The 21,496-nt window shown below is 43.9% G+C and overlaps 1 protein-coding gene across 1 annotated transcript; it reads right to left on the reverse strand.

Moving 5' to 3' along the window:
- Nucleotides 1-134: 134 nt before the first annotated feature.
- On the reverse strand, nt 135-19,076 carry LOC114801684 (divergent protein kinase domain 1A-like). The gene is made up of 5 exons (XM_028999880.1): nt 18,819-19,076; nt 2,897-3,031; nt 2,655-2,762; nt 2,187-2,363; nt 135-2,113 (listed from the first exon to the last, which is right to left on the reverse strand). Exons 1-5 carry the CDS (start codon nt 18,870-18,872, stop codon nt 1,298-1,300), a joined length of 1,290 nt encoding a protein of 429 aa, XP_028855713.1. The 5' UTR covers nt 18,873-19,076; the 3' UTR covers nt 135-1,297.
- Between the last annotated feature and the right edge of the window lie 2,420 nt (nt 19,077-21,496).

Here is a 21,496-nt window from a genome sequence, read left to right on the forward strand (position 1 = left end):
CCACTTGCTGTTTGTGAATGTTACCCTGGTTCACCCCTTGATGGCAGTGAAATACTGTCAATGAGCTTGGATGTTTTCCGCTGGTTGTCGTGTGGCAGGGAAACAGTCCAAAAAGATTCAAGACTGAACGGAAGTGACGTGCGATGATAAACATTTTATTTTACATCATGTGCAAATTGATCATGCTTCTTAAAATGTACGGCTTTAACACCATTGCAAAAAGTTAATCCTGTGTGACCACAGAATGTACCACAGACGTTTCCTTTCCAAGCGAGTGCGGCATCAACTCGCTGGAATGGCTCCTCCAACTTGGTTAAAAAGAATTCTGATATGAGGAGTTGTGGAGAGGTGAAAATGCAATCTCGATCTCCATCCCGTACAAATTAAAGCATTAGTTACCATTCACAGTTTGATTGTCCACTATTTCCTGAAGTGGTGAGGCAGAGAGCGTGGAATGAAGACCAGTCGGCCTTGGGAGGACGACTGTTCGCGGCAGCATTTTGCTCCAGTCGGAATGACCTGGATACAGAAGTGGGTTTCAGTCACATCAGGCCGTTCTCTGGCTTTAAATATAGTCTCGCGCATTGCAGTGTGGGAAAAAAAGGGGCTTGGTCACCAGAAGTAGTTTTGATCTAGGCTTGGATGACTCCTGCACTCTTTTCGGAGCACTGCACACTTTTTTAAATCAGTGGCAGGAAAACTTTAAAGTGTGGCGTGCTTCTTCAGGGTCAGGATCCAACGGCAACGGAGTCACTTTCAAACTGGCGCTACGCGCTAAACGCGGGCTTGTTTGCCGGCGTAGGAAAGTGGCATCAGAACTTGTATAAAGGATTCGAACAAGAAAGAAGCGCACGGTAGTTATTCTGAAGAACCACCTAGTCCTTCTGTTGATGTGTAACGGGTTTAAAGTGGGAGGAGCCTAACGATTGACACGCCACTTCCTCAGCCAGGATGATTTAAACCCGCGACCCATCAGTAGGTCACACGTGCAGACATTGTGCTTCTTTCTTGTTTTATCGAATTATTTACGCCCATCCCGAGGACGCCTTTGACTACATTAGTGAACCAGCCTGGCGCATAGCACTTAGTGCAAGTTTGAAAATAGTGTCCTAAAAAAACTTCACTTCACTCGCCGCTGTATCAAAAACATGAACATAGACCGAGACAAATGTAGACTGTGTTGATATGAGGACATAGCGGCAGAAAGGTTTGGGCAAGTGTCCCTTGTGTTTTGAAGTCCAGTAGAGAATCCCTGTCAGAGCCAACATTACCAGGCCCTGTTTCCTCCTCCTCCTCCTCACTTTGAGTCTTTTGTGTGGGAGATCTTCTTCCACAGCAGCGTTTTCAAGTTGTTGAGAATGAGCGAGTGCTCCATCTCCATCTGCTCGGTGGAGCCCTTCAGGGCGATGCAGGCATACAGCTGCTTCTCCAGCTCCTCGCGCACGTCCGCTGGGGCTCCTCGCAGGAGGTAGTCCTTCAGCGCCCCGCAGGCTTTGGCCAGGTTGGGCCGCGTCACCTCGGTGGTGCAGCGCCGCTTGGTCAGGTCACAAGAGGTGAGGCAGTCGGCTCCGTACAGGCAGTCGCCGTCGTCCTCGCAGTGTCTCTCGCGCATTTCCTCCTGAAACGCAGCCTCGGGCACAATGCGTCTTGCGTCCACCACCTTCAGGTCGTGTCTCTCGGTGTAGCCGAAACCCGCGGCGCTGACGTCGCACATGAGGAAGCTGCCGAAGGTGCCGTGGAAGACGTCCTCCACCAGCTCCAGCAGGCCAATGGAGATCTTGGCCTTGCGAGGCCAGGATGGCGTGACCCACTGATCCATTCTGCGCTGCAGGCCGGACGGGATCCACAGCGCAAGCGCCCAGGGCAGGCTGAGTCCGTAGAGGGGGGAGTAGGGGACTTTCTCCACCACGTACAGGTCCCCGCAGAAGCCCAACAGTTTTGGCGTGTGCTCCCTGTCCTGCAGAACCACCGCCAGCAAAAACTCATTCAGCTGGATGAGGGCCCAGGTGGAGCGTGCTTCCGACAGAGAGATCTCCCCGTCCTTGTTGGCGTCCGCCACTCCGAGCACCAGGGTGACCAGGTCCTGCAGGTTAGCCTGGTCTCCCACCTTCGCCTGTGGAAAAAAAGGAGACGGCTCTCAATGATCATTCCCTCTTATTGCGGTGCGGGCTGCTTCCGCCTCTGACCTTTAAATGGCTGAGGACCATCTCTTTAAACTTCTCCACAGACGTGCCCTTGGTGGGTTTGTTGAACGAGGTGGCCTCCTTCCTGGGCTCCATTTCGGCTCCCAGATCGTGGTGAGGGACCTCCTCCATCTGGCACTTAATGATTCCCTCAAGGTCTCCCCAACTCCCAGAGTACACCTGGGCATGCAATCACAAGCAGAATTCCGGAATGAGCTGACTTATCGGAGACGTGCAATATTTACAAAGGATGCAGCAAAAAACTAAAGCAGCACAGTGTGCCCGGGGAGCAGTGTGTGGGGACAGTGCTTTCACCGGCAACCTTCTGACTACGGGGCCACTTCCTTAACCGCTAGGTTACCACCGGCCCATATTTACGGTTGCAAATCATAGACAATAATTCTGGTGCACCCATTAGCACTGGAATAAAGTTCTTTAGAAAGTCAGCGGAACGTCGGTAAAGACTCTGACCTGGTTATTGGGCTTGGCAGACAGGCACTTCCCAAAATAAAGAGTGTTCTTCTCACAAAGGCTGCTGCATGCTGATCCATCGATGACCCCCTTCCTGTATTTGTCACACTAGGGCAGATGGGTACAAACAGTGGTTAAAGTATGGTTTTTACCGTGCCCGATGGATTGTGTGGCGCTGCGAGGAGTCTTTTTGACAGTAAAATTGAGGAATGAGACGAGTCCAGACTACAGGTCAAACTCACAATGGCGTTCTTGCACTCGTGTCCACGGCACAGCTCTGTGTATGACGAATACTCCACATAGACCACCCAGCTGCCCACGAACACTGCCAGCCAGGAGAAGAACAGGTACTTCATATGCAGGTAGGAAAAGCGGGCCTATTGAGACAACAACAGGACGGGGAATATACCAATGTATATGTATATATATATAAAACCCACTTTATTTTCTAATGCAAAAGAGAAACCATAGTGAAAACGTCTAAATTCATTGCCAAATCATTGCCATTTACCATTCCAGCTTGAACCTATGTGGCCTAGACATTCTGTACACGTGACTGGTTACTATATGCAGACAAAATGAATAGGCCAAGGTTCCTTGGTAATGGACAGCACAGATGATGTGACACCAGTTGGCACCGAATCTTTGCTGTGGTGTAATTAAAGCCACCTTGCTGCACAGCTCCATACTAGAAGCAGCATTCATATTTTAACAGACAGAACACAGATTGGATTCATTGTGCTGGGTTTTTCGCCTGTTTCTAGTACATCGGTTAAAAAGTTGTAGGTGTGATCTTCAATGATGATCTGCTTTTGATTCTCAAATTCAGAAAGTCCCTTCACTGCACTGGCTGCATTGTACTGTACTGACTGACTTTGAGATTCTTCTTTAAGCTTTACATGGACTTGGCTCAGTATATTCCTGTATCTGGTGTCTAAGTAGTTTTTCATTACACACTAACACAACTATTTCCTTGACTTTTTTTCTCTCACCATCAACTTCCACATGGATGGAGAGCCTCATACGCAGAGCATCCTGGCACAGATTGATCTCATGAGGAATCCTTGGCTGTGCAGAATTCTCCAGCCTCTCACCTGCTTGATCTTTCTATTCATGCCTAATTCTGGGCCAATAATCTCTCCAATATACAACCTTGACAATCTTCCACAGAGAACTACGTTACCGAATCTACTCCCAGGACAGTTCATGAGCCAAAAATGTTTCTCAAATGACATGCTTGATGCTCCCATTATAAAACACTGTTTTCCTTGATAAATCATTTTCATGACATCTGCGATGCCGCATACAGGAGGAGGCATTCAAGTATGGAAATACATCTATAGTACAACTCACACTCTTATTTCTTTCTTTAAATGAGCTCTTTCAACATGAATGATTCATTCGACGCTGCCTTCAGATATAAAGGAATACAGCAGAACACATTGGATGGTACACTAGCAATTCTTCCTGGCACATTCCACTAATCACAGAATACAAAAGAGCATTGCGAAATTGGGAATCAAAATAATGCATTTTCTGAAAACATTCTAAAAAACTGCAGTTGAGAGGCTCAACTGCAGCATCACAGCAAGATCCTAACTGTGAGATAAAAGCTTGGTGAAGGGAAGGCACTCCACAAGCCTATAAATCTACCGGGACCTCACTGTCATCCCTGCTGCCTGACAGGTTGTATGAACTGATATAAATAGCTGCAGCATCACAGCAAGATCCAGATGCCTCATGAAATATGAACATTTCACCCAGATTTGGTGTAAGACCATTGTGAAATATGAATGGCATTCACCAGTGAGGGCTTCACCAATTCCTGATATGATATTTTACAGAGACAGAAACCTAATGGTCATGCAACTGTGGTCACCAAACGATGACCAGATTGTGCTTTTAAATGTCTGAAGAAGAAACTGTAAATAGCAATATATGTGAATATCTCCATATTTCGTTGCATGGGCAATAAATAGATTACACTACGCCCGTAGTTTCATAGAATTTCATTGGACAAGATTTTTCCATTGATACTTTAATACAATACAATACAGAACAATACAGAACAACACATTTATGATATATTTATAACCCAACTTAACAGTTGCTGCCACGGACAGATTTGTCATTCAAATACATCCAGTGCACCACAATGTCCATCATCTTGAAGACATAAATAGAAAAAAAAAAGACTCGTTGTTACCAATACTGTATTTCATTGTTTGGAAACTCATTACGGACGTAATAATCTGACATAACGATGATATAATCAACCACAGTGGTGCACGAGGAGTCATAAAATAGTGGGAAGTAGAAAGCTGTAGTGTATGAAGCAACACCATCTGACTGTGACTGTCACACTTTAACAAACCAGGAAGAACATTTACTAGTCACCCTAATCCAGAGTGACACCCAGAGTGAGTTAAAGGGACAGTGTCTTGCTCAGGGACACGATGGTAGAAGGTGGGGTTTGAACCTGTGTGGTCTTCCGGTTACCCGATAGGCTACTACCACCCTGCACCCAGAATTGATCAGATATGGCAACCAATTCAACAGTGCAATGTGAGCAACCAGAAGAAACGCTGGTGAAGGTGCAGGTGACGGCCAACAGCACACAACAAGCCACCTCTGCAGACAGAGTGTGACAAGGCCATTCCTGACGCAAGTGCTTACAGGGACAGGAACAATGACAAATGGCTGGGCTGGGGTGAGAGGCTGCTGTCTCACCAGTGCGGAGAACAAATATGAGACGTGAATGTATATGTAACCACAGCAACCTGCTGGAAGAGCGGCTATTCTGGACAGCGGATCAAATCAAGAGAATGACCTTTGATGAAGGGATGGTCAGCTTGGCTATGTGGCTTCTGTAGTTTCCTACAACACCCAACATGGAAGAGTGGATAGTGAGGCAACTGATCTTCATGCTCATTCTGCGTTACTGTGTACTTCACTAAAAAACAATACACAATCCATACCGGGATCATCTGATAAATATTTGTATTAAATATTTTAAAAAATATCTAGGCTGTTAGATGGTTGGAGTGGCAAATACTGAAGGAGGAAATTGGGAATGTGAAATAGCATTCAGTCCAATATAAATATAAGCAATTTGTGTTTCATATTATAGTACATGGAGTATACAAACCTATTTAAATATTTGTCTCGGACAGGTAAGATGGTGAAGACGTTTGTGTGTAAGTAGGTCTGTTGGGTAACTATGAACCAGAAGACCGCAAAGTCACAGATTCCAAGCCCTAATTGTGTCCCTAAGCAAGACACTTAACCCTGGGTGTCTCCAAAGAGACTGTCCCTGTAAATGCCAGAAATGATTTGCAGTATGATTTTGGCATTACAGTCTAAAGCAAGTTGCAGGGTATGACGCCACAGCACATTATGCACTTTTACAGTCGGTTATTAATAGTGTTAATTGTTTAATTGGTTGGACCAGACATCTCTTTTGGGTTTAAAGAGCATGTTGGAGCATCCAATACACTAGTGGTTCTCAACCTTTTTTTTGCACTATATATGAAAACATGATCACCAAAATGATTTTATGTGACAAAAATATTGTTCGAAGTTTGTTTAATACACTTTTAAAAATGAATTGTAAAACCATTTATTATTATTTTATACATTTTTAATGTATTATTATTATTTTTTTATGTGGTCAGCATCGCGGGCCGCATTTGCACTTGTGATGGGCCGCAGGTTGAGAACCACTGCAATACACTTACAATATTTACAATGTACACCCATTTTTCTCTGAACAAGTTCCAACCATTTTCATCTATACAATATTTGCCCAGGTGAGTATTTTGCTTTGCTCGTGTTAACCAAAGGAAATGAATGGTCATTCTCAGAGTCAGTTGTGCCATTTTCAATTGTTTCAGGTGCAGGAGATATCTGGATGACTAATGTTCTTTCAGGAGCCATTTACTTCATCCATTAATGATGCACACGTCTGTCACTCGACAGTGACTGACCTGGGCCACCACTCCCCACCCCCGCATCCCACTCCTCTTTCATTCTGCTCCACTGATGTAACTATCAGTCTGACTCTGCCTTTGTTGCTCACCCTCACGCTGCAGCCCTCGTCTGAGGAGGCATGACAAATACTGTTTCATGCCTTTATCCATTTATTCCCTGGGCTTTTTGATCCACTTACATACAATAAAAAACAGACTATCATATTTTAGCCACTAATTCAGTTTAATATAAATATAAATCAATATATGTTGGGTAAATTTAAGACAGTAGATTTTAGTCCATAGTCCATTTAGTTCAGCATCACTGAGCAGAACGTAAGGGGACTGTACCTGTAATCGGTGTCTAAAAATCAAAATGATGTGAAATTCATAATATTCAATATTCTTTGGTAATATATTGTTTAATGCATGTTTTGCATGTAATTTTATAGATTTGTTCATGGATGCCATGAATACGGTGGTGAAAACTGATTAAAGACTGTGGGTAAGGTACATCACAGCAATTGTTAAAGGACTGCACAAAACGAATGCTCCTCTGAATAGTAACTCCTTGTCGGTGTTTTCACCACAAGGTAGAATTTCACAATTCCCCTTTCCACTCCTTCCACGAACATGCCGGTCATTGCAGCTAGAGGGAAGTGTGCCCTTGCTGCATCGCCACTGGTTATCAGACGCTTGATTGAGAATAATGATGGATATCACCAGGGCTTGGGAGTCGCATCCATCCTGTCCCCCACCGCACACACTTGATCCCTTTCTCCTTGATGCCAAAGATTAGCCCCCCCACCCACACACACTAATTTAATTGCATGACAGATTTCATGCTACTGGTGGTAGTGGCCTAGTGGCTAACACACTCGCCTATGAACCAGAAGACCCAGGTTCAAATCCCACTTACTACCATTGTGTACCTGAGCAAGAGACTTAACCCTGAGTGTCTCCAGGGGGGGGACTGTCCCTGTAACTACTGATTGTAAGTCGCTCTGGATAGGGGCGTCTGATAAATGCTGTAAATGGAAATTATTTCATGTCAGCCCATTACTCTGCATATCAACTGAGCTCTGACTTATATATCAGTGTTCACAATAGTCTGTCTTACTTCTTGCTGTTTTGCTAGCTTTTCACCTGTGGTTGTCAGTTGTGAAGGGACGGGACGTTACTGCAGGGCCAAGATAAAAAAATACTGTCACAAATTTTAGTGTTTTGCTTAATGACCTTCTCTGTGTTGTGGGCACAGACTCTTCTCCATTTCTTTTCAGTGGCTCCTGTGAGAGGCTTACCACAAATCATTCATTACGTTCTGTAAAATATCTGCACTCACTGTCTAATATCAAATGAAACACTTCCTGCCCCAGAAACCAATGTGGAGAGTCATCATCACAGTCCAATGAGTTGGACAGAGCGCCAGACTTCCATCATGTCTCCAAAAGGAGGTGAAAAACATTCTTCCAAAGGCTTCTGGGAAGAATGAACTCCTTACAGCCTTTTAAAACCTAAAGTTCCATGTATTAATAAATGCAGCCAGTGCATCAGGGCCAGTGCATCAAGTCTACTAAAAAATATTGTTTGGGAATGAAACCAGTACTGAATGAAAGTGTGAAGTTAACGTAACTTGTCTAAAGAACAAAAACAAGTGTTTAATTAAGCCTCAAATTACAGGCTCCTCTACTGGTATCACATGACTTGTTTATTTCTCATAAAATGTTCACTGAACAATCTAAAAGAGTGTTTGTCCATTAACCTCTCCAAAAACAAGTGGCAAGGCCAAACCAAACGGGGTTAACTCCCAGAGGCTTTTTGCAGCTTGATGGGGGGTCCCTGGTGGCAGGATGTGTTTCCATGGTACCGTATCGGTTACAGTGTCAACATATTCTCCTGGCTGGCAAGCAGATCCGGCGTGAGAGTCTAATCTATTGCTAGAGTATTGCAGTGTGTGTGCATGCCTCCGCTGAGCGTCCCAAAGCACCAACGGTGCCCAGAATATCAATCAGACTGAGTGAGAGCTAAAACACTCCACCACCTGCAGCCTCAGAGCAAGGGGGTGTGAGAAATCGCACCCCAACTGCTTTTATTATTAAAGGAATAGCCACAGCACACTTGCATCAAAACTTTGAATGCAAAAAGAAACTGGTTCTTAAAACACAAATTAAGTTTCTTTTTTTTCCTTGTTGAGATCTATGGTTGAAACCCTCAGATCTACAGATACTTCTCAGGTTCAGATCCAAAAAACTGCTTACAGATTTCCATAGGATGACACCAATATGGCGGTATGGGTAAAGTAAAAATGAAAAAGGAAAACATGCCTTCTCTTATTATATTAAATCCCCTTTCCAGTCTGTATGCTTCATCACTAACAGGTGTTATTTAAGGGTACACGGTTGTACAGTTAATCAAGAGGTAACAGGGCTCCCATGTGATCCGAAATTGGCCGAGTGCAACTAAATGGTTTCCTTGGGGGGCCTAACATTTCTAATCGGAGATGGCATCCAATATAGAATGTGGACAAATGGAAATTCCGCATGTAAAAGAGGTATAAAACTCTCTACCCAAAGCGCTGTATTAAAACCACTTCAATCTGATGTTACCTGGCAGGCATGGCGCAATAGAGGTTAAAAGAATGAACAATTTCTAACACCATTAGATTACTATTGAAGTTACATGTAAATATTGTATGTAAAAAAGGTACCAATGTACCAAGAAAGGAAAGGAGAAAGGGATAGAGAAAGAGAGAGAAAAGCCAGGAAAAACAGGGAGAGCAGACAGGCCCAGAAACTGGAGGGAAAACACCCAGTTCCCGATGGAAAGGAAAGGCCCAGTGTCCACAAGAGAAAATTCTTTTATACATTTGACTCCCAGGAAGTTGCCACAGACCAATCAGAATTTGTTGTTTCCGCCCTGTCACGCCCTTGGCGTCTCTTGTTTGGGTGGTGCCGTGGCCAAGTCAAAGTGGGGGACCCCAAACAAATGGTTGGCCTTTCACACCTCTTGCTCGGGGGAAGGCCGTTTGACAAAGATATGGAGAACACGGAGGTGATGAACCTCTACGCAAGACAAAAGTGCAGAATGTGATGGACTTGCGACTTCCCATCTTACACGCAGAAATCCACTGTTTTCCAGTAATGGCAACAACATATGCACAATAACAGCAGTAATAATCATTTTCACTCTTTCTGCGTGTCACATGATGAGTTGATGATGAGAACAGAAATATTAGGAACATCTAAATTTCGTGGCAATGCACTAGGGCAAGGAATGCAAAAGGTTAGACTGAAGCCCAAGGAAAACCCGAATCTACTGTCTTGGAAAACATATATTGATTATGTACGATGCATGTAACTATTGCTTCAGTTGACATTAATGGGCACTCTTAATAAATTAGGTCATATATTTATAATTTCAGTGAAGTCTTGACACTGCATGCGCCTTTAATGATCAATTTGTGACCGCTTACAGTTTACATGTAAAACTTGTTTAAAACTGTTTAATTACAGGAAGTTGCGGCAGCTTCTCTTGTTAAGCATTCTTACAACCTATACTTGCGTATTATGCCACTTAATAGCCGGGGAATTAGGGAGCAGTGGTCATCACACAAATGTTCCGAATTGATTACTGTGTGGGTGATGCCAACCACATCCATCACGGAACCATCATGGGCGTAACACTCAGACGAAAAAACAAGCAGATATTCACCGTTACGTAAATCAACAAGCAGGGGTAACCACGTCAAGATACGCAAGCGGCATATTCACTTTCAGCCGAACGCGGAGCACATTTGCAATGGTATTATTTTCCGACTTGTCTCTTTATTGTAGCTTTGAATCAGCAGACAGGTATGGATTCTACTTCAACCACTTTGCATTTTACATTTACATTTGCAGCATTTACCAGACGCCCTTTTCCAGAGCGACTTACAATCAGTAGTTACAGGGACAGTCCCCCCCTGGAGCAACTTAGGGTTAAGTGTCTTGCTCAGGGACACAATGGTAGTAAGTGGGATTTGAACCTGGGTCTTCTGGTTCAAAGGAGAGTGTGTTACCCACTAGGCTACCACCACCCCTTTACAGCGAGAGTTAAAGTGTGTAAAACAGGTGAGAAGGACTGGACAAATACGGCTCCCCCCAGATATACAGTTACATGCTTGACGGCGAGAGACACTCGAAGTTGAGGGTTTCTCGAGTAATACTTGTCTCAGACGGACATGTTGTCCTGCCCGTAAGTGGAGAGGACAGCAGTCATTGATGGTCTGTGCTGACGCTAATGACCAGCCCACTCGTTTTTTTTTTCTTTCCACTTGGAGAAAAACAGAAGAAGAACCACAATGTGACCCCTGCAAGCGCAATCTGCCCCAAGCGGCCACGGCCGTGGTGGCTTCCCACTCATGCCATCTTGGAGGAGCAGGACCAGACAGGCATCCGTTGTCGCTAATCTTCAAACCCTCTCTTAGACTTACGAAAAACGAGGAGGGGGCAGAAAGAGACAGATCAAGTGGAGAGAAATTCTGCACTGACACTTGTTTTTGCTGCCTGCTCACCACTCATCCATAATTCATGATCATAAAGCGATTCCCTCAGAGCTTCCTCCCTAATGGGCTTCCTCTCCTGCTGAGCGGAAAGAGGGAGAGAGGCGGAGAGAGGAGGCAGAGAGAGCGAGCAGGATTTAATGGACAGTTTGTATCAGACATTCAAAAAGAAAAACTGCCGCCTCTAATATTGTGGAGAGGGAACATTCGCAAGGCGATAATCAGGATGGGATGGATTTGGGGGCTTCTGCACCAGTGGGTTCCCCCAGCATGCTCACTCCCTTCTCCCGACAGACAGACACTCTGACGGAGAGAGACATCACACTGTCTGTGCTGACAGATGGATATTCTGACTCATCCTTCGCAGGATAGCGGGTCATCAAAGCCCACGTTTCTCGTCCCGGCACCGACTCAGCACTGCAGCACGCATCAGCCTGTAGTATTTCCACCATCGGCAACAACAGAAAAAGGTACACAATGTAAAGGGGGTTCGCAGGGGGTTCAGCCAAGCACAGCAGTATTTCCTGTCCAAAGTGTTCAAACTTACATAAAAAATGATAAAACAAGAATAAATCAGAAAAATATGTATTATAGCAACATGATATATTGTGAAATAATTAAACACATATTCATATAAAGCTCATTTGTTGTGAAACATATTGTGCTCTGCTATATAAATTTTTATTTTTACTTTTACTGTCCTTTTTACTCAACAACACAGATTTTATTTCATTTCAGCACTTTTTATTCCAAAACTGAACAGATTATTTATAAACCAGCCTTTTATTTTAATATGGTGTTTTTCCAGATGGCCTTTTTATTTCATAACGCAAAATAGCAGAATGCAATATATTTCACAATAATGAGCTGTATATCAAAATGTGGTTGATTATTTCACAATTTTATGTTGCTATTATATATCATTCTCTTATGATATACATGTATTCATTATTTATTTCATGATGTTCCATACCTCTGTGCCTTCAGCATGGATGGAAAAATCAGCTTAATAAATACAGTTAAAAATGTTTATTATTATTATTTCAGTAAATGATTCTGAACAGGACACCACCTGAGTCCTCTCCTGGATTACCCTCGGCTGCCATATGTTTTGACCTCGATGAACCCGTGTAGTGAGCACACGTCTGCCCAGTCCCTGCCACCCGGATTACAACTCCTTCCAGTACCCGCCAGCCACGGTAAAGAACTCACCGGCCAGATCGGCTGCTCTCTGCTCCATTCCTCCCCCGGATGCTGCCCGGTGGCTGCTCTCTCACCTCCGGCCACCGCCGGTCAAAGCACTTCTTCTCCCTGCTCTTCTGTCAATAAAGACTGTGTCCAGTTCCAGAATGTCTGCGGGCGTGCCTTCAGACCTGTCCTGTGACACGTCCCAGTCATTTTAACACAGTAGCTCAGAAAGCAGAGCTATTGAGCTATTATGGAGCAGTGGTTGGCCTATCAGGTGAGGAAATGGACCCGTAATCAGAAGGTTGCCGGTTCGAGTCCTGAACCAAAAAAGGTGCCACTGAGGTGCCACACACTGCTCCCCGGGCGTCTGTCATTGGCTGCCCACTGCTCAACAAGGGTGATGGTTAAAAGCAGAGGACACATTTTGTTGTGTCACCGTGTGCTGTGCTGCAGTGTTTCAATGTCAACTGTTCTTCACCCAACTTAATTCAGCAGACTAAACATAGCGGATTCAATGTTTCATTTTTTGAAGTAATTAAACTACAACATACAAACTTCAGTGAAAAAATGTTTTAGATCTTTTTCAAGTTCACAATTTTTATTTTTGTGTAAATTATATTTGAATCTCATTAAATCTTATTCACTCACACTGTAATTCTTGTGTATACGGTACTTGACACCTAGAACAGGCGTTCTATTTTTCTCCATCCAGAACTGACACTGGGTAACTGCACAGCCATATTTAAGAAAATGTGCACCCCGCCCCACATTAAAGGATCCTTGGCATTCTCAAAAACAGATCTGCCTTCAAAGCAACGCACATTCTCACACTAACAGCTGCCTCAAGTGTCCGGAAATTCTGGTCGTGCCTTCAAACCAGCCAGCGCATGAGTCATAAAGCAGGCAGGGTACAGTACCATCGTCTCAATCTCACATCCGCCACGGTCCCTGTCACCAAGGCTGCTCTGGCCTTGCTTTGAAACTCTCAGCTCTCGGAGCGCCAGGATAAAGTGTTTTGTCAATAACGTTTAAAGTGAAATTCCTCACTTTAGGCGCAGTCCCTGCAAAACTGGGCCCAGCACTAATGAAAGTGTTGAACAAAGCATGGGTGAAATGGGCTTAATGTGCCACACTGTGCAAATACTCTCAATTAGGGCATGATTTTGGCCCCAGGGTAATAATTATGTGTACTACACAATGTTTATAACCTTGATATGAGAGGAAAATTAAATCTGTGAAGCGCTTTATATTGCAGTCCTTTGCAATCTATAAATAAGACCAAAAAATATATATTTTGGAATCATATATTGGAATGTTGCTTATATTGGTACGTTGTGTTTCTGTTTTCCCTTGAATCAAATTCAACTTCAGTCTCCCACCGCCACTGCCTACCATTACTTGGATTCAGGGGACAGGACTTGTTGCTGTCCGCCCTCCGTAACCTCATTTAGCTTCTCCGTTGGCACACTTCCGCTCTACTGTGCTGGAAGCTCAGTGGGCCAGCCCGGGTGCCGAGGTAAACGAGACCTGGTTCGAATAGAGCGCCCATTGGGCAGAGCTCCGCTGCTTCTAATGAGAGAGAGAGAGAGAGAGAGAGAGACAGACCCCCCAAGGGTGTGACAGGTCCTTACAGTGTGAATTTTAAAGAAGTCCGGGGTCTAAAAAATTAAGGAATCACACGCTGAGAAGCCATTTAAAACTTAAACGGAAGTGGAGTCTCGGTTTTGTGGAACTGGGTGCGTTCTGCCATACACGACCACAACAAATCCAGACACACAGCGCATTCCTTTTCTTGTTTACAGCTCCGAGGGGAAAGTGCCTGGACGGCCAGACAGAATTTGATGGAACACCTTTATATGGGCCACTGCTTCTCAGACGGGGTGCTGTATTGTCGCGGCCATTTTCCTCTCACACACTGTGATTTCTGCACTTGTCGCTGCAAGAGATTTCCCGATAGGCTTTCTTTCTGGCTCCCTCCCTTCATACATGGCTGGGCAGTCACCACTTTCCCCCCCACAAAATCCATCCTCGAAAGTCCTACTTTCCAACTGCCATAAATTCAGAGTGAAGAAGCATGAGACAATGTGCTGAACAGTCATTTGGAATATTTTTCAAAGACATAAATGCATTCTTTGCATAATATATCTTTATCATTCACAAGGTGCAAAGTGTTCTCCTTATATTAAACAATATGGCCCACTGAGTTACTCTGTAATGTAATATTCAAATAGAAAGACAAGCTGTAACAACAGATTTATATTTTAACACCACTGAACAATCTTACTTATAAATATGAATGACATCTGCTTATTGTTGCATTTGACGTAGTTACTATCAGGGGGTCACAGATGTGTATTTTATACCTCGCATTAGTTAGTATTTTCACGTCTGTGAATGCTAAAGTCTTAGCAGCACATTTATTCGGTGGTAGTAGCCTAGTGGGTAACACACTCGCCTATGAACCAGAAGACCCAGGTTCAAACCCCACTTACTACCATTGTGTCCCTGAGCAAGACACTTAACCCTAAGTTGCTCCAGGGGGGGACTGTCCCTGTAACTACTGATTGTAAGTCGCTCTGGATAAGGGCGTCTGATAAATGCTGTAAATGTTCTAAGGCCACCATGGCCAAAATCTTGAAAAATGCTAACCATATTTCATGATTAAAAATGTATACACGCATTATGAATAAATTATTCATTTGTTGCAACAATATTTTGTGACGACATATCATTCGCTTACCATACCATTAGCAACATTACTTTTCATTTTATTAATGTCATGGTTAATAACCTAGATTAGCCTTTTGAGCATAAGCCCTGGACTTTCCTAAAGTATGGTAACATTGTCCAGGGGTTCAGACTGTAGATGCTGTATGCTGTATTTATATATATTTATTGTCTTAGCAAAATGATAAAGTACATTGTTAAAAATAGTGCTCCACTCTAGATTCAAATTGTCTTTGATTCAATGCGTATATCAGCTTGTTATTATTAACATATTTTTATATTCATAATCAAGAATTTTCACATAATGTTCATTCTGCACAGCCAGGAAAACTCTAATGTCCCTTGAGCTGATGACTTAAAATAACTTTGTACTTAGCAAGTCATCATTGTGCCTAAGACACGGATTAAAATAGGACTTTAAATGTTGCCTTGCACCTCCGCTTCAGTGCCTGTACCACATTCCTAATTAAAAACTCTCATCTGGTTTTTTTTTTTTTTTTTGCCCGTGTCTTTTCCTGCTGATGACATTGAGACGATATCCACAAACAGAAAGCAGGAAACTGAAATAATACTTGTGTTTCCACAAGAATGAAATGTTATCAGATGTTACATTAGTCGTCCATATTACTAAAGCCTTGGAATTACTGAAAAACCTCACAACTCAAGGTCGGCTACGAACACCGCAAAAGTAATGCAGTCTACATTGAATTGTGGCTTCATTTGTATACCACAGTGCTAATCGACCACCTTACATAATGATGGATTATTGTTTGGATTTGTATGCACTGATTTGCACTGAAATAAAGACTGTTCTCTGAATAATTTGTATCTATTTGTAATTGAAACCCTTTTAAACCCTTAATCCTAAGGCTTTGCTCTGAATCGGTAAACTCGCCAGCGTGCCTGCATCAGTGGGAACCATGCTTTTGCGCCCGCGCTTAAATATGTTTTCACCTTGTAGATTCATCGTCTGTAACGTGACAGTTCTGTGACACTAATCCTGTCTCCTTGTCACTGACAGATCCGGCTTTCCTCCATCACAAATTCTACTGACTCATTCCGTCGTCCAATTCCTCCATCAAGATTATCAGCTCTGTCACTGACGGTGGATTTTCAGAGGAGAGATGATAGCATTTGCTATAACCGAATTGAAATCGCCCGGCTCATCATTTTGCCTTTTCTTTGGGAGCCGGCGTGTACAGGGACAGTGAGAGAGGAGTGACGTCTGACTGTGCTGAGCCATCTTGGTCCACCGTAACACAGCCTCCAACGTCTAGAGTTGAATCCGTGATTTTGCAAACCTTGTCTTTGGTTATGTCAGCTTTTATCTAGTAGTTGTAAACCTGTGGTCAAAAAATCCAGGCTAATATAAAAACTTTGGATACTTTTTTTCTTAAAGTGGCTCAAGTAAAAGTAACAGAGTAAAACCATTACTACCCACCTCTGAAACTAAGTATATAAAACAGAAATGGAATCATATATTGATTTACTGAAATCTTTAATGAAGGAGAAAATACATTAATGGGGTGAATTGACTATTATATTCTTGCAATTGTTACCATGAAGAAACATTACCATCCTATTAAAAAGCCTCATATATAATATATATTGTTTAATATTGGCTTATCCCTTACCAATAAGCAACAGTATTCAAAATGTAGGTCTAAGAACTCTAGAGACCAAAATGAGCTCTCTACCCAACAAGCACATTAGCTGAAAAAAGCCTTTAGTGGATATTTGGCTCTATCATGCTGTGTGTCATTAGGTTTTTATAGTCCAACCCAAACCTATAGTCTAGAGTTCCAAAGATGCTGTATATTAACAGAATAAAACTATAAACCACTCAGAAATAGATTACGCAGAGAAACAGAAATACAGTCAAAAAGAGACTATGAAATATGAAAAAGCATGACCAATACGCTGTCAAGAAATGGAATTCTGCATTGATAACTGTTAGGAAGTTCATATTTATGTTAGGGTAAAGAATGACAGAGCAAAAGGATTTTGCATATAGAGAGAGCTATGGACTATACATCAAAATTGTTAGAAAAATTGAGTTACATGTCTGTGTTGGACAATAAAACTTGTTTGAAATATTGAGTACAATGATCATACTGCCGTGATATTTAGACAAGCTGAATGGCCAGTACAGTATTTATTGAATTGCAAGGGGATGGAAAACTATTTTTGAACCTACCTGACCTATTTGAGGCGTATGGACTAAAGGCATGTGGACTTACAAAACACACACACACACACACACACACACACACACACACACGGCACTATGCGTCACTTTTCTGTGATCTAACCTCAACATTTGGAATAAGGGCTGTCAGATGTGGATAACCCACACTAAGCCCCAGACAGCGTTTTGGATAAACGGGCTTGCTGAGACAGCTCTCTCAGCTGGACGGTCTGACTCCGGTGCCCTTTCCTGGATACGGGCGGTGATTAGGCCTGAGATAATGGTGACGAACCAAGATGAAGATGTGCAGAGCGCATCTACTGGACAGAGATGGAGATGACGGTGGAAAATGATCAAATCCCTCTCACTTAAATAAAAAATATGATAAGACACGTTTACTTTACAAGCACAGCTTTGCCCACGTGACTGAAGAAGCAAATTGTATCCGGCTCTCATTAGGCACAAAATGGCCTCAAAACATCAAAATCCAGAGCAGAAAGACGTCGTGCGGCTGCTGTGTGGAGTAGCCAGGGTCCGTGCAGAGCGTAATGTCAGAAGGAGATGAGACATGACGCCGTACCATCACTAGCTGAACCTTCCATTCCTGGAATGCATCGATGAGACGACACGATTTTAAGGTTTCAGATGGTTTCCAAAACCTCCGTTCTGAGGCAAATCCGCAGTTCGCCCATTCCTATGTGCGCGTGTGACAAGCAGATATCCAGCTACGGCCACCGACGCACATCCATTTCTCGACCTTATAGAACCCCCATCGCCACTGATCAATTCACAAGCCGAGCGAGAAAGTCGAGCGGGCAGAATTTACGGTGGTGCCACCATGTACCAGACCTGTTTTCCCAGGACATTCCCACAGATGCACGATTGACATGAGATCTCATGGCTGTTTACGGAACAGTTTACAGAACTGGCGAGTGTGTCGCCGTACAGTCCCGTACGCAGCCCGTAATCTGAGCTCCGGCAGGTCTTCTTCTGGACAAGACAACATGGGCCAGCCATGCCATGATCGAACTGCAACATGCTGCTGTCTCTGTGAAGACATCCAGTGATGGAGACACCTGCTTGAACTGCAGAATGCACCTCATACACTATCCGTATGTAATAAAAAAAAAAAACACGGATGGAATTATGCCATTTGTTTAGCGTATTGAAATTAAAAGGCAATTTGGGACCCAGATTCGAACCCAAGACCGCGTGGCCCTTCAAAATATAATTAGAAAATAAAAAAAAAACCCAACAAACCCAGGCCCCTTTTTTTTTTTTTTTTTTTTTTTATAAGAGACCTGGTTCTATTTTCGGCGACATATCCTAGTTTGTGGAACGCAGACGTATGTCGTGCAATGGAGGTGACATTTTTATATATATATATACCGCCTGCACGCTGCCGCCGGAACAGCAGGGACCGTGGACCGTGCACCGTGGATATTCTGGCCACGTCGGTTCTCCTGGCCGACCGCGGAACCTCCGCGCAACACCTCCTCCCACCCGACATTACCGTCGTGTCCCTGCGTGGACCTGCCGCGCCGGCCCCTTACCTGGATGTAGAGGGGCTTCCTCAGCCACGGCCACGGCGACAGAGCCCGGGCCATGGCAGACGCACCGCATCTCACGCCGCGCAGGACCTGCGGAGAACCACGGCGAGCGTGGGCTTCCGACGTCGTCACGGGGGGGCGGGGAGGTGGGCTGCACTTCTCTCGCGGCGCCGCTAGATGAGGAATCCACGCCAGTTGTCGCTGTCGCTCTGTAGCCAACGACGTGACGTGATCCTGATCTTTTATAAAAGCGGGATTTGGAATTGTTCTGTGTGTGTGTGCGTGTGTGTGTGTGTGTGCGTGTGTGTGTGTGTACGTGTGTGTGCGGAGATCGGATCGCCTCTGGACCTCTGAAGGCGTCTTGTGCTTTTCTCAGCAAAGCAGATGCCTTAAACGTTCAGCTTCCTTGGACACGTTTTCTAGGTAAATATGCCACGGATGCTTGATCAGACTGAGATCTGGAGGGTCTGGAGGCCGAGTCCCAGGTTCAGGCCACGCACGTGCAGAAGGTCTCCATCCCCAGCAAACTGGCGCCTGGTCTATAATAACCAAGCCACTGGGTGAGGAAACCACCAGAATGACATTTTAACTCAACAAGATGTGATGAAAATTGCCAGCAGTCGGACCTGGGTGTGTGGGTCAGCACCTCGATCCCCCTTTGAAGCTCGTCCACTGGTTCGAACTTACGGTTTGTTTCTTGAAGGTCCGAGACCCACACTTGTGGATCCGACTGCACGAAAGGCACGAAGCCCAACAAAACACTCTTTCCCCCAGCGCTAAGGTATAACAAAGAATGTATTTATCTGTGACAAAGTACAATGCAACAATTCACTACAGATAGCAAAACGGAATTCCGGGCCTACGACTTAAATCTTTCTACAACACAGATGTTTATAGCCTCTACTTTTTTCTTAGCTCTTTGTTTCCTCCACGTGCTGGTAATTTCCCATCATCCGCTCCCCGTGAATGGGGCCAGGGGCGTGTGCGCTTGACAGTTTTCCATGCTGCATCCTCCCATTTCCATAGCAACTTCGTTTGCTGCCATCGCAGTCTTTGAACAGCTCCACCATGCGTTGGGTCGCGGTTTCCCAGCCTGTGATACGTGGTGGTAACGCCCCTGCCAAAAAAGCATAGGCGAACTTTTGCAGGTGCTTTTGCTCGTGGTCCTGTGGCTTTTCACAGAACAGAGACATGTTTTGCACGCACACACACACACACACACACACACACACAGAGAAAGAGAGAGAGAGCAGGCCAGTCATGTGCTTCCTGTGCACATAACAAAAAATTGCAGAGATGTCTATCTTTAGGCAAATACTGAAATGCAATGTTTAAATCCTTTAATCAGGATTAAAGTAATGCAGTTATACGTATATTGAAGCAGGTTATATGTTGCTTCGGCAAAATTGAACATGTGAAAATCCCACAACAGACAGCTTCCCATCAACATTTTCAGCAGTTCGAGCTACAGTAGCTCTTCTATTACAACCTGTCCTGACTTTTTATTTGTTTGAATCACACTGTGTTGTAAATGAATTGATTAATCTATTTTGAAAGATTGATTTACATGGTATTGTCTTCTGCTGACAGCAATGTCTTATGCTCTAAAATGTCTCAGTGCTTAATAGATATTTAATCCCTATGCAATTATGCACGACTTGAAGAAAAATACATTTAAATGCAAAGCATTATATTTTTGTTCATTCTTTCTGGCCTCAACAAGTTTTATCACATACAGTCAGCCGACAGGAAACAGAGAGTCTACTGCAGAACACAAAACCAAGTAATGGCAATAGAAACTGAAATTATCCTGAAAGGCAATTTAGGAAATTGAACTCATCTGACTATTATAGATGGCGGCATGTTTGTTTTTACTGAAATTATATTTCATTTTTTGAGTGATGATTTCTGATATGCTAATGTCTGTCTCATTTATACGTGACTTAAACAGATAAATATGCAGGAACTGAGGTACGGCACCTCTCCAGTTGTGAGAACATCAAAAACAGACTTGGATGCAACTGACTGAATACAGAACTTGTAAGCCTTTTACAAAGACAGAAAAATAGAAGGAACAAACCCTCTAACGGTGTCTAAAAGAACACAATGTCGGCTTTCCAGGAGCAAACTCCGCTATGAGAACGGAGCCACCGTACTCGTTGCTTTTTTTGCTCTCGTTTTGAATTCGTGAATACCAATATGTGTGTTACGAATTAGGTCCTGTCCTGTCGATGCTGAAATCTGTGGACAAGCCTCCCTATGGTGGCGTGGACACATGAACTGTTAACATAGGACAATTCAAAAACCTTGTTTATGGTCTCTGTCACTGTTTTTTGCACCAAAACTGTTTGAGGACATGTTTGGAGCCGATGTGTGATCTTGAACGAGTTATTTGTGGTCAGGGTTCCTGCCTGTGGACCTGCAATGACAAAAAGCCACTGGAACAATCAAACTGGTCCACAGTAGTGCAGCTATATTCCCAGACAGGAAAAACAGTTCTTCTCTGCCCCAGGCCAAGACGCCGAGGTTCTGAGGACAGAGAAAATGGAGACACCTCCTCATGGCCAGACAGGAGCTGCACCTGGAGCAGTGCCTGAAGAAGACTGCCGGGACCATGGTGGTAGCCACCCTCAAGGCACGTCGCCACCTCCCACATCTGCAAGGGTCGGGATGCAGGCTCG

The sequence above is a fragment of the Denticeps clupeoides genome, chromosome 13 (genome assembly GCF_900700375.1).
Source record: "Denticeps clupeoides chromosome 13, fDenClu1.1, whole genome shotgun sequence".
In the NCBI taxonomy this organism is placed as follows: Eukaryota; Metazoa; Chordata; class Actinopteri; order Clupeiformes; family Denticipitidae; genus Denticeps; species Denticeps clupeoides.